General features: G+C 39.9%; 1 protein-coding gene across 1 annotated transcript in view; it reads left to right on the top strand.

The window, feature by feature from the left end:
• Sorcs3 (sortilin related VPS10 domain containing receptor 3) overlaps window positions 1-14,975 on the top strand; it is a 596,124-nt gene that overhangs the window by 469,975 nt on the left and 111,174 nt on the right. Inside the window, exon 8 of the mRNA XM_021151815.3 lies at window positions 7,408-7,497. Within this exon, the coding sequence (XP_021007474.1) occupies window positions 7,408-7,497 (90 nt within the window). The remainder of the gene's footprint in view (window positions 1-7,407; window positions 7,498-14,975) is intronic.

Here is a 14,975-nt window from a genome sequence, read left to right as displayed (position 1 = left end):
TCTTTATCTATAATATTCAAATTGTAGTAGACCCAGCTCAATCTCCTAACTGGAAAAGCTTCCAAATGTCATCTTCTATGAGAGCAACAGTCCTTTTATAAATCAAACTTATTCCCATGTGGTCCTTCTTATGCAGAAATTCTGATAGCAACACCTTTCAGTCATGGGCAACAATGGAGCATTGCTTTTTCAGGGACTGAGAAGTGGAAAGGAACTCCACACAGAAAGGTCTTCATTGTTGGAAGGACATCCTGTCTGATACGGGATCTATCCCTCTCCACAGAGAAGTTGGGGACTCTCACTCAATGATTGTTGCAAGCTTTGAAAACTATAAATATCAAGTTTCAATTTGAGGGTTACCATTTACTTACTTGTATTTTGGAGTATTTTATATAATTTCATTACATGTCATTTTTATTCCCAAACATAAAATAGAAGGCTAGTATGTACAGATGAACAGTATTTGACACAAATGCCCAGAAATGTTATCCACTTAATATCTAACAATAGTTGTATAATTAAAAATAATAACATCAACAAATATTATTATAGATAGTAAATAATATCATGAAAGTTAAGCACTCAAAAATATTTGTTTCTGTTCTCATATTCCCTGTGTCTGCTTATAAATTCAGAGGTTCAACAGTTGAACTGAGTCAGGAAGTAACTCACTGGCTTTGATTTCAGTTTTGCTATGCACATTTCCCTCTGTACACTAGGAAAGTCTATCATTCAGAAACAGAATGAATGAAAATAAATAATAAAAGATATGTCAGGTTAAGCTTGGCAACAGCAAGAATGGGAATAGTCAAAAGGGACAGATATATTTAATGACCTATACATTTATCCAAAGGAGTCATTTACACTGGCCAGGAGCCCAATTAAACCTGTAAAATGGAAATTCAGAAAATCAGATTAACGAGCCAGTCATTAGTAAGGAAAAGACCCAGCTAATTCTGTGTTTAGCATGAAGGATGGACCCAGAGCAAATAATTGGATGGCATTCATCAATGTAAAATAAAAGGTGTCACTGACGGGGCGAGTAGTAATAATCTCTGGGATTTACACTGTTAGGGAATTTGCTCGTAAGGAAGAGAAAAGTTCATCAAAATAGATTAATAGTGGCTAAACTTTATTCCTTCCTGTGTGGTTGCCAGAGAATCACACAAATAATAATGGAGAGACAGCAAATACATCAGCTGGTCTTCTCCATAGCACTTTGTAGCTCCATTCCTGAGGATATGGAGCTTAAGATACTGGGTGGAAATAAGCCTTTAGCTATCCAGGCCCGGACAGAAATGGAGAGGAATTTTGTGTGCCCACCCGTAGTCCTGAAACTGTGGAGAAGGAAGACCCACAGTCTTAGTGGAGAAGCAGATTAATCCCAGAGAACCATTATTCAGCTGTTAGTAAGTGTCAGTTTCCTGTTCCCTCCTGGGCCAGGGTTAACACAGAGAGAGGAATAGGAAAGCCAGCATTCACTTTCTGGCTGCAACTATGTGAGACTCTGAATGCCATGTTGGATGTATTGGCTGAGCTCTTGATGATCCAGTCTCCTGACCTGGGAAGTCTAGATGTGATGAGATTAACTGTGTACTGCAGCATCTTCCAGCTCCTATCACAGACACAGAATGGTAACTGCTGTTACATTTGTTTATGTTACCTCATGTCTCCTAAGAAGATCTGACTTTTACAATGTCCCATCCATGTCATAACAGGTTGTGTAGGAATGCAGAGAAGGCATACATGCATGTCAGCTGCAAAGCTTTACTGGTATGATTTAAATAAATAGATGTAAGAATCAAACCAATGTGTTCTGTTTTATAGTGAGATTAGTAAGACAGAGTATGACTATAATAGCTACTTAGAGAAGGGGTACAGTTGTAGCGCTAAGCTTTCTGAGGTTCTTAGTTGACTGTGACCAGTCACTTGCCCTAATATGCCTTTTATAAGGCCACAGTGAAGAATAGCTGGATAATTTATAAAAGAGCTGAGGAACTTCTGGAGTGCAGTTGATAAGCTCAACAAACTCTAGTTGACTCCTTATCATATATTCATAGTCTTCCCGGAGATCAGCTGTGTCAATCAATTCCGTTACTACACTAAAATACCACATCTGGATAGTTTATTTAAAAATTAGAGATTTGAGTTCCCCTGGTCTGGGGGCCAGCAAGTTGAAGCTTGAGGCTAATTCATTGCCAGAAGGAGCTTTATCTCCTGCTTGCAAAATGTGGCCTTCCCATCCAGAGACTGCCCCACCTGGGCATATCCATCCCATATACAGTCACCAAACCCAGATGCTATTGAGGATGCCGGGAAGTGCTTGCAGGGAGCCTGATATGGCTGTCTCCTGATATTGCAGCCAACTATTGGACTGCGTGCAGGGTCCCCAATGGAGGAGTTGGAAAAGGAACTGAAGGACCAGAGGGCATTTGAAGCACCATGAGGGGAGCAACAGTGTTAACCTAACAGACCCCACAGAGCTCTCAGGGACTGGACCACCAACCAAAAAGTACACATGGTGGGACCCATAGCTCTGCCACATAGTGGCAGAGGATGGCCTTGTTGGACATCAGTGGAAGGAGAGAACCCTGATCCTGTGGGAATTCGATGCCCCAGTTTAGGGAAATGCCAGGGCAGGAAGGCAGGATTGGGGGTGGGTGGCTGGGGGAGCACCCTCATAGAGGCAGTAGGAGTGAGGTGGGATAGGGGGTTTCTGGAGGGGAGACCTGGAGAGTAGATAACATTTGAAACATAAATACAGAAAATATCCAGTTAAAGAAAATGATGACAACGATGACGACAACAACAACAACAACAATAACAACAACAACAAAATGTGACCTTCTTCACTGTCCTCTTCAGGCAAAGGAGAACAGAAAGGAAGGAGGTTTCATACATCTCTAAGACATTTGTATCTCCATTAAGCTTGGTCTTTCCTAAAAGATTCTACTTCTTAATGTTGCTACATTTATAGATTAGGTGTTAATAAGAAATCTTGGAGAGAATTTAAACATTTAGTCAGTAGTAGTCCATTGCTGTATTCTCTGTCCAATTCTTGTTTTTTGGTCATGTACAAAATGCCCTCGTTCCATCTTAATGACCCCAAAGTCTTAACTTACAACCTCAAAGTCCAAAGCCAAAGTATCATTTAAAGATCATCTAAATCACACATGGATGAGACTGAAGGTGTGATTGGCTCTCAGACACATTGCTCTCTAGCTCTGGGTTCTTATATGATTATAATAGGGTGGTGGGTTAGATATAGGCTAGGTATCTCCATGCAAAGGCACCAAAGCAAGTGATAGGAAAAAAATCACCAGATTTCAAGTAGATCCAAAAACCCAATAAATCCAACTACTTTAATTCTGAAGACTGAAAATGATCTTGGTTTGCCCTGTCTTCTAGGAAGATTGAGGTTGAGCTACATCTATAGCTTTTCTGGGTGTAGCCCGTCCAGCAACACTCATTGATTGGATTGCAGTACCTGTAGCTCTCCTAGGCTGTAGCTCCATAATTTGTGGTATGCTCCTGAAGACTTAGGAAAAATCTCAGCCCCATGGCTTCACTGAGAGTTTCTCAGGTGGAAGCCGCTGTGTTCTGGTCAGACTCTTGCCACCTCCATCCTAGTGAAGACTCAGCTGAGGACTCACGCCTGCAGCATCCTCTTCCTGATCCCTAGGACTTCTCATTCTTGGAAAGTTGGTGGAGGCAGTCAGGCTTCTGTAGCCCTTGAACTCTGCACCTTGAAGTCCATTTCTTACACTTTCTAGAGACTTGGCCAGGGCCACACATGAGGCCCAACAAGGCTAGCCAGAAAGATCTGTAGAGTAATCTGGGAAAGAGAGACTTAGGTGATGCTGTATAGCAAGCCCCAAACCCTTTAAAGCTTTCTGCCCTCAAAACCCTGGTTTTCTGGGCCTATCATGGCAGTAGTAGCTTTGGGAGTCTTCCAAATGCCCCAGGGACCAATCTTCCATCCTCTAAATGAATGCCATCTGCCTTCCTTCTGTTCCTCCCAATCTCTTTATAAAATGTTTCCTTGACCACACCTTTGGCCTTCTTGCCCAAGCACATCTTTTAACTGTTTACATGACCACAATCAGAATTTTCTAAATATCTGATTACCACTTCCCTCTGGAATACAAACTCTATTCAAAATTAATTCTCTCATTTTCCAAGCTGTCTAGAATCCATGTCACAGCTGTACATTTGCTGAGATGTTTCTCCCAACGAATATTCTAACTCTGTACATTGAAATTCAGCTGTCCATGCATACTAGAACATACTGCTATTTCGGTTAAGTTTTTTGAAGGTAGACTGTCCTTCAGTATCTAACTCATTACTCCTGGTTTTCATCTGAATTTTCATTGGCATCATATTTCCTGTCTTCATTTCTACTAGCAGTCTGATCACAACTGCTTAAGTCATTTCTAAGACAACTGAAGATTTCTCTGAAGCTTGCCTCACCTTGAGGCTCTATTCATTGCCATGTGTGCTCTTCTAGGATTCACTTCAGTTTCTAAAACCCTTTCCATGGATAATTTGTATATTTTAGCAACAGCTTACTTCCAGTGCCAATTTATGTGTCATACTATTTATTCTGTCGAGATAAGCAATCTTAAACGGAGTGACTCATAAACATCAAAATTACACTTTTCATTGTGACCAAGAGGCTGGCGAGTCTAAAATCAAGGCAGAGGTGTGTCCATTGTCTGTAAGGGCACTTTCTCTGCCTGTGATTTTGTGTCTTGTCCATTCTGCTCTCACATGGCAGAAGGGATAGATGGGTGAGAGGGGCTAAAGTTAGTTACCTGTAACCATTTTATTAGCCTCAGTTGCTCTTCGTTGACTCAAGTGTTCACATCTATTCACCTTCTAGAATACCCTACATCTTAATAACACTGGGCATTAAACTGTAACATACATTTTATAAGAAATGCAAACATTAAAATTGTGGCCCTTGTGTTGTCTGAGAAGGAAGGAAGCCTCAACAAGGTCATAAGACATGAAGGAACACTTGCAGGAATATGTATGCCACAGGAGTAAACGTTGAAATCCCTGAGAAAAAGGAAGAGGTAAAGTTCAGTAGCTGATTGACAGGACCACAGTAAACTGATGGCAACGAAGACCTTTCCATGGACTCTTGAGGCTTGTATTTAGGTTTAGGCATTATCGAGTTTTGGAAAATGCAAAGAGGTACATAGATAAAGTGGGGAGGAGGCATCTAAATACCTGTGGGAGAGTCTGTGCTAGCATAAGTACTTGGTGAAGCACTTGGGCTATATGGTCTTCCTATAGCCCTCTAATATGTTAGAGCATTCTATGGTCCCTAAGAACCATAATCTGTATTCATTACTGAAGCATGAACATTCTGTGTGATTATGTGTGCCAAAGGGCACATTTAGTGAGGCTCTATAAAGAACTAGATTTTAAGTATAGCATGTATTTGGGGTGCTTCAGTGTTACCTCATATGGAGAACCCTCTTTGGGGTTGAAAAAAATGCCTTAGGACAAAATAGATGTGAAAACTGGACAATAGGGTGAATGAATGAAGTGCTATTTAATTGGACATTTTAAAAAGTTTAATTATAGGACTTTCATATCAATTAAAATTATCATCGCTATGAATAATAGCAGTCAGGAAGTTCAGGTGAGGAACATAGAGGTGTGTGCAGATTGCTGTTGAAGATCTAGTTCTCTGGTATCCAAAGTCTGGTCCCCAGACAGCAACAGCACCAAGAAACTTATTAAAAAAGACCACTGACTGACTCTAGTCAAACTCAATATAATCAGACATGGGGCTCAGCAGTCGGAGTTTTAATAAGCCATCCAGGTGATTCTGAAACATGCTAAAACTCGAAACTATTGATCTAGTGTTTTGATTGGCAGGTATGTTTATATGTTTTGATTTTATAGTTAAAATAGAATCAAATCAAACAAATAAATGCACAGGTTCATGCAAGGTCTAAGAGTGTGCCCATGCCCAAGAGTTACATTTCAATCCGGGTCTATGAATTTAATGATTATTTTTAAAAAGTTGGAATTCTCCATCACCATCAATCTCAATATGTCAACACCCACTCCAAGACAACACAAAACAATGTAGATTTATGACAAGTGCTTTAGGAAACTAAAAAAGTAAAAGTTTTAGAATTAAAATCTCATTAGAAAATAGAGACCTGCAATAGCCCTAAACATGAAGGAGAACACCAGTCACTCTTCATTTATAGCCTTAACATCTGCACCAGGCTTTCCCCATACTCTGCTTTATGCTGAGTCTAACATCTGCCCTACCTGGCAGCTTGAAGTACCTACTCTGGGGTCTTCCAATCTGTGAAGGAAAAGGAAGACAGCCAGGGGGGAGGCCATCCTTCAGACCGAGGGGTGGTGGGGGTCTTTCAACAGAGACATTACACCCCACTGCTCCTAGCAGTTGTGGAGGATGGCTGCCAGCTTTTGGCCAGGAGTGAGGTCCTGGCTGGTGTCCAGCATGTGCTTGGTGAGAAGGAAGCATGTGCCTAGAGTAATTGCCTCTGCAGCAGCCTGGTTGCTATTGTCCTCCTGCTATTTTCTCTGAACAGGCCATGCTATCTTCTTCTGTGAATATTAATTTCCCCTGAGTTAGGATAATTGGACCAAGAGCAGCCCTCCACAGAGCTGTGCCATATTGGCAGGACATTTCCAGAAACGCAGGCTTGTGGACCAATTTTTGGAGTGATACCATGTCATCTAATGAAGGATCCATCTTTTGCCAAGTGAGGTGGCTAAGCCTATTCCTGTCCTCTGAGCTCTGAACAAACAGAAGTTTATACATTCCATGTCTGAACTTTTCTTCTTACCTTCACTGCCTTTAATCAGCTTGCACACAGGAAGGATCAAAAAGCATCTGTCCTATGCATGGATTTATGAATATGAATGGAAAAGTGTGACCATCAGAAATGAAATGAAATTTCCCAGTTGTGATGGCTTGAGTCGTGCTAATCATTTAGATTCCAAGCAATGCTTATGATCATGATGCTGTGGTTGCAATGGATTAATACATTGTTAGAAAATAACAGATACTGGACAAATAGATCATGATTGAAACCGATGCTGATAGCTTCTTTGTTTTCAGTGGAAAATGCACATTAGGCGTGTTGCATCTGCAAAGCACAGTGACAGCATACAGAATCACCTTATGATTTTACCTAGGAGCACAGGAATTATCATTGTAACTGTGTATTGACTGCATCAGCACCAGGACATAGAAATACTCAGGAGTTCCATGGGATCAGGGACTCAAAACACTAACAATAGATAGACCCGAAAAGGTAATTTTGAGCCTATTGAGCTTACTTATGGACAGGAGAGTATTTTCTAACTTGTGTCCCCATCTGATCTCTTCTTGTTTCTCCCATGATCCAGGTAACAATAGGTGGACGAGCCAGCTACTACGTGTCGTATCGAAGAGAAGCCTTTGCCCAGATAAAGCTGCCCAAGTACTCCTTGCCAAAGGTATTGCACATAGTACCTGCTATCTTGAGACTTGCTAGACCAAGTTAGGAATGGACAGGCAGCCTGCCATTGGCATTTAGTCTGGAGCACTCCTAAGGGATTTTGGCCACTGTTGATGGTGCTGAATGTGAGCACTATAGTTCTTTCTCAGCAGCATGGCAGGCATGAGTTTGATTTCCTCTAACTCGAGCGTGTGGTAGGATCCTGTGCTCTTTGACAAAAGTGAGAGAGAAAGGAAGGCTGGCTTTGAAATCGGTCTCTTCAGAGCAGACTCCTTTCAAAAGCAGTGCTGTTGACAAACAGAAGATAAGTTTGTCCAGCAGGAGCAAAGCTGCTACTTGTGTAGCTAAAAGTACACAGATAAGTCTGCTGGTTTTCCTGCTCCTCTTTGCATTTCAAGGGTAAATATGAACACATGCTACCTGTTGGTGTTCCACTCTCTCACTGAGTAGATAAAATAGCCTGACTTACTAGAACAATAATATCAAGTGCTAACATTTCAACTCCTCCACTGGCAGATTATAAAGCTTATTCTATGGGTCCCACATTACATGAATACCGGCTTCTAGGTGAAGATGGATCTTGTTAGTTCACTGTGAACAAGACCAGGATGTGATGGCATCCCTTAATGGGACTGCAGGAATCCATCCTGGGGCATGCTCATGCCATGCCATATGGTAGTAAGACACTGGCCTCTAAGATGAGGCTAAGAAACAGTGTGTAAGCTACCTGAGCATGAGTGGGATGATTATGGGATAAGAAGATAAATCACTTTATATCCCTTGGTATTTTGTTTTCAGTATGGGTGTATTCATTCATTCTTTATTAATTTATTCAACCTTTCTTTAAGTAGGCAATCTGTTAAACATTGTACTGTTTAAAAGTCATTAAATGATGGAGGGTTCAAATTATAAAACTCAATCTCTCTCTATTCTTTTTACTCTTTGCCAAAATTAATTTTTAACGATTTTAATTGAAATAGAATTCCACCATTCCCCCTCGAAATAGAATTTCATCATCCTGGCTCCATTTCTTCCCTCCTGCCCTTACGACTCTCAAGTTGACTTTGATTATATTTGTTATGTGAGTGTTTGTGTATGTTAATGCTAATTATATTCATTATATGAGTGTTTGTGTATGTATGTTTATACATAAATATGACCTGCTGTGCCAACATTTTTGCTTGTATTTATACAAGATACAGATAGCAACTCTGTCTTAGACAACCAGTAAAGGGCTTCATCCTTGGAAGGGGGTGATTCTCTTCCTTCCAAGCAGGATGCAGTCCAGCTTCTATGATTTGATTCAGGGAAAAAGCAAGGTGGTAACAGAAGGGCAGGAGTTGATCAATAAGACTTTGATTCTTTTCTGTGGTCCTTGACTTCAAAGTACAGAGCACGCCAATGTGCCACTCTTTGGGCCACCGAGTTCTGAGTCACACCTAGGTGGAAGAAAGGCTTGCCAAATGACTTGCTTGTGTTCAGAAGTGGTATTAAGTCAAAAGGTGCTATTTGTTTCAGCAGTCGATATGGCACTGGATAGTTATGACTGGGGATAGCATTAATGGCATAAATTGTGTTGTAGCTATACTGGCTGTTATATACACGATTTAACTTAATTTCTTGAACTCTGCACACTTTATAAAGATCAAAAATATTTGAAAGCAACAGAAATCAAATAAGCATAAGTTTAATAACATATTTAAAAACATTTGCTAAAAAAACATTGAACTATAGCTAGAATAGTAAATATGGTAACAAATGTCTCTTACCTGCTAACATCAAATAAATATAAATTTAATAAAATGTACTAAACCATTTTTTAAAATTGAACTAGACATGGATTGAATAGTGAATGCAATGCAAATATTTTCTGCCAGTTAAAGCTTTCAGTCTGGCAGAGAAGCACCATTAGGTAATCCAGTGTAAGTACAGGGAGATTCTAGAAGTCTAAGGAACATTTTTAGACAAAAGTGCATCTAATTGAATGTGGATAGTGAAGGCAACTTCCTAGAGAAAATTGTGTTTAAGATAATATAATAAAATCTCTAAAATTTGACCTGTAAACAAAAGTAGGTCAGAAGTACAAGGGTGGTAGATAATATAAGAATGTCTTATTATCTCAGAGGAATTAGTACCATGATACCTGCTGATAGCAAAATTCGTAGATGACTAAAGTCTCTCGTATAGCTATCATGACACAGCATTTTCATTTCCTATGTACATCTTTTCTGAATACTTGATATCATCTTTGAATCTCATGCCAATATTGTTTAGGGGATCACAAAAAGAAATGGCACGCTGTGTTTGTTAAGCAAAGGTGTGTAATTAATGTTGCATTGATCTCTGGAGAACAGGGTTTGGGAAGACCAACTACACTTGCAAAGGCCTTGTTTTAAGAGCAAACATGGCTCCTTTAATAAAGTTAAAATATGCCTTGTGATGTTTGGTTGCAGAGTTTGGCAGAATGTCTGATGAAAAGGGCAGATCCCATATTAAATAGCCTTGGGGGAACATAGAGGCTGGTTTCTGATTTCACTCTGGCTTCTCTACAAGTAGATTTTGTCAGAAAATTATTCAGGATGGTGACTGCAGGATGTACCCATCAAGTAGTCTAAAGCCAGACAGGAAACCAGTATGAGAGAATAAGAAAGGGACAATTCAGCCATGATCTTCCTAAAGGAGGATGCTGTGGTCCCCAACCTCCAGGCCTGAGCCTGCAAGTCTCCTTACCTTTACCTAAAATGTGTGTTTCAGGAACCTTCCAAAACATCTCTCCACTGTAAGGAATTTACAAACATGTTTACCTCAGTATGAGTGCATATTTTATGAAATTTTAACCTTCTTAGGAAAGCAATAGTTCAGTCCCTTAGGCGTGTGGCTGCAGGTGGGGTACAAATGAGGCCCTGAATTGATTTTTACACAGAGCAGTCCATTAATGATTAGCAACCCCATGGTGACTTATTGTGGAGGCATATCCAACCAGGCATGCAGCCCCTTCATAGAAGTGCATCCAGATAGACTTCTCATTAATACAAGACTGCTGTGAAGGCAGCTGGATGGTGATCGATCATTTTATTAGCCAGTGTTGGCCCAGATTTTCATAATTAGGGCTAAGGAGCTAGGGGCAGAGAGACTGAAGGCAAGCTAGGTCTTTCTATTGTTTAAGAGACTGAAATGACTTGTTCCACGCAGTGTTATAGCTGCCGTTAGAAGTGTTGGGTAAAAACAAAATGATAGAAAGGTTTCCTATTATCACGGCCCCTCTTGCTTCTGTTCACAACCTATCTGTTCAGAACATGCATACCTTGACTTTCAAGTATTTTGCAGAGGGTGAGATGAATGACATTAATAATGAGCAGATTTATTAAAATGAAGAGTAGCTTGTCTAGGCTTCTGTAGTTCCCATGTTGAGCTCTGCGTAGGGATTCTCACCCCGTAGGTGTGACACTTACATGCCAGTCAGAAAGCACGGTGGAAGAGAATAAGAAATATAGCAGGGAAAAGACAGTTGAACTTTTGAGCAGAACCCTAAATTCCCCTTCAAGCTCAACCACTTACCCAGGAGCCTGGATCTGCTCAAAACAAAATGGCATAGCAACACTGAAACCTTGTGAGGTGTCAATGAATGGCTCATGGCATGTCCATGTAACATGCTCAGTAAATTTAAGGAACAACGGTGAGGGGAAGATAATACCAATGTCCTCAACCTGCCTGCTATGCAGATTAAGCTTAGGGTACAGTTGTGTCTCCAACAGCATTGGCCTCCATATTGCTTAAGGCTGTCAATGGACCATCGGGAACCTGATAGAGACTTTTTGTTCCCTTAGGTTCTAATTTTTTTCTTAAGTTGTAATTCTAAAAGTTGTTTCTACAAGAGAAAGATTTCTGTTTGCTCTTTTCCCCTAAAAGTATTTGGGCTCTAGTGATACTCCTGAACTTTGCCTGAACCCCATTATTCTGGAAAACAGCCAAAGTTAAGGAATATGCCTCCATTTTGTGTTTGGAGAGGGGCTTCTCAAAGAATTGCTTTCCAGGAGACTTGGTACAACTAAGATGTCTGACCTGTTTTTCTGTAACAAGGCCTCATTTATATTCTTGCTCTCATATGTGATTAGCTGAACTGTTGTCCTACAAACAAATGTGGACAAAACACCTAATAATTTGGCTTGACCAAACTTAAATCTGGCTTTTTTACTGCCCTCTCCTCTTGAACTTTGCCCATCCTCAAGCTTGTACACATAGTTGAGAACTTGGACAAACAATGCAGTGAGGGGCAGCCATCTGTCTGACCCTAAAGTATCTCTGAGCATCACTTGACTTCAAAGAATATTTCTCCTTCAGTTGCTTGGTCATGTCATCTCCATGTTCTGCTACATACTCAGTCCCTTTTTATTATATATATATATATATATATATATATATATATATATATATATATATATAATAGATATGTATATATAATATATATATATATTATATATTATATATATATCTTTTTAAAAGCAAATATTGAGGTTTCAGAAAAACTTTTGTAGATAAAGTGCTTGACATGTGTGAGAGTTCAGATTCTCAGCATCTTTATATGTGCTCACATACAATCCCGCTTTTGGAGAGTTAGAGTCAGGGAATCCCCTTAAGCAAGCTGGTTGAAATATACTATGTATTCAGGGTTTAGCAGAACACCCTGTCTCAGTAAACAAGTATAGAGTGATTGAGGAAGAAGATGTCTGAAGTCAAATTCTTGTCTTAACACACAAGCTTCTACATACATGTGAACACACATAGGCATAAAAGACATATTACACCCACATACACATGCAACAAAACTAACTGAAGTATATAAGACTAAAAAGAACAAGTAAGAAGAAATTTAAAAGCAATTCTCTGCAAGGCATGATGTTACGTGCATCTTATTCAAACATTTGGGAAGTAGAGCCAGGAGGATCTCTAGCTCTAGGCCAGCATTGGCCATGCACTGGGTTTGAAGCCAGTCTGGCATACATTAAACCCTTTTGTAAATGAAACAAAGCAGAAGCAGTTCCTTCTGATGTACTTGCAGATATTATATCAGAGTTTGCAATTGCTTTTCCTTATCTGTGTCGGAGTATGCAGTCATTTGTCAATAGGATGTAGTTAGCCCCATTGTGAATAATGAGGCAGGGGTGGAAGCTATTTCCTTAACATTCTTATAAAAACAGTGACAAGGATATTAACTTTTGTCTCCTTACCTAGGTCTGGTAGGTCACAGCCACCGTCCTTAAGGATTTCTGTGTAGTCCTAATCTGTTAGCACATTCCCACTCTGTCGTCTATGCATTGCTAGCTGTCCCCTATCCTCCCATCCATGTACTCCATGTGACTTTGAAAATCCTGCAGCCATCTTTACGAATGACCACCTATGTGTCATACCTACTCTTACATCTCTACCCTTCTTTTCATTGAGCTTTCTGGAATAGTTGGTATAATGCCCCCTTGCCCAGTACTAATGCTTTTCCCTTCTCGTATGCCCTTCTCTTAGGAGTAATGCTTCTTAGATTCTTTCAATCTGTGTGTTCTCTGAGTAATTACATCCATTTTTTTTGTTTATATTGGTGATGACTTCATGAACAACCACATCCCATCTCTCACCAATACCAAGCCCTTTACTGAACTGCCTATTCAGAGTGCAGCCTCTCACAGGCCTTGCTTAAGAAGACCAGACCTGAGTTAGTATTTGCTCTGTATTCCCTGTGCCTCATCATTGTTTTTAGATTCTTTCACACCCCATTATTTACTTTGTAAACTTTTGTTCTGTGTGTACTCTACAGCAAATTCTTTGCAAAGTACTAGAGGTAAAGTCATAAATACGAGGGGTTTTGCTCTCTGGAAGCTTAGTGTTCAATGAGAGAGAAAGACAATAAACAATTAATTATGTGTGATTACTTTATCACTAATTACAAATGCACCACATGAAATCTAAAAGTAAAGAGGCCAGTTTTACAAGTCAAACCCTGTCTATGTGTTCTCCCCAATAGATTTTCTAATAGGCCACCAATCCACTTTACAGAGACAGCACTAAGAACCTACTTCCTACGTTCAGATCTTCATACACGTTATACTTCCTTCCAAATAAAGGTTAGATGTGCTGCACAAAGTCCTTTGTGGTACAGCCTATCTACTCTTACCCCTTGCATGAGGAGATGTGCAAAGCCCTTAACCTGTGTTCCTGAGAGTTTCACACTCTCTCAATTGACTGCTTTAGTGTAGCCTCCAGTTAAGGCTGGGAAGATCCAAGAACCTGCTGTCTTCCTCATCGGGGTATCTGCTTAGGGACATCTTCTTTGATGTAGCTTTATTAATCTTTTATCCTTCTTCCTACCTTCAGTGTGGTGCCCCAGAAGGTGCAAAATGCTTAATCATTTAGGTGTTTCATGTAAACTTTTAAGAGGCCCAGAATATTAGAAAACAAACAAACAAACAAGTAAACAAAAATAAACAAAGAACGGGAAGGAACACAGAAGTATTTTCATTAGTGTTTGCTTCAGAAGACCCTGATTTTGTTTTGTTATGTTTTCAAAAATATGATTTTTCAAATCACTTACCATTAAAATGGTAGGGGGTAGTATTGATCAATGCTTTCCAAATAACATATGTGCTTATTCTGAGGCTTTTTGAGTTGTTGCAGTGTTTGCCAGGTTCCCTTTCAATGGTTTCTTACTATAGTTCCCTTCCTCTGTGTTCTCCCTTTATCACCGTCTCTCTTCCCACACGTTCTCAGGATCAGCAAATAAGAAAGTAATAGTTGCTTTGCAGTTTAATTAAGGTAGCTCCATTAAAGAAAACATTCATGATAGTACAGAACCCTGTTGGACTGATTTTTAACTGATACTACATTTTTTTCTTAACATTTTAATATTCCGGTTAGTATCTGTTGACTTGTTTAACATGATCTATTTAGAAAGAGTTAATATGCAAGCATGAACCTACCTGTGGCCCATGGCTCTATGCACCATAAGATAGCTATGGTGTGTCCAAAGCAATTTAAGACCTTGTGAACTTGCTTAAGACATTATTACAATTGTGACTCAATTGTGGGGTTCTTTAATGAGCACTTTGTAAGTGACAATGTCACGTTGCAATATTGGATAGTTGTACAAGCTTGGAAAAACATTTCAAAGAGATTCTGTGGGATCATCTAGAAGGCTTGTTCAGGTATAACTATAGAGCTTTCTATCTTAGCTATTTAGGAGGCAGAAGCATGAAGATGCTTTGAGTTCAGGAGATCAAGGCTAGCTCGCACATCTTAGTTGCTGTCTCTATTGCTGTGACAATGACCTGGTAGAAGTAACTTAATGGAAAGGGGGGCTTTTCTTGATCATAATTTGATTCCAGTTCCTTGTGGCAGGAGAATGAAGCAGCTGGTCACACTGAATACAGAGTTAAGAAGCAAAGTGTAGAATCTGCTTGTGCTCCGCTTACTTTCTCTTTCCTACACAAC

The sequence above is a fragment of the Mus caroli genome, unplaced genomic scaffold (genome assembly GCF_978045245.1).
Source record: "Mus caroli unplaced genomic scaffold, Mus_caroli_1 scaffold_20, whole genome shotgun sequence".
NCBI lineage: Eukaryota > Metazoa > Chordata > Mammalia > Rodentia > Muridae > Mus > Mus caroli.
Note: the sequence above shows the minus strand (reverse complement) of the source record. Positions and strands in the feature narration are given on the sequence as shown.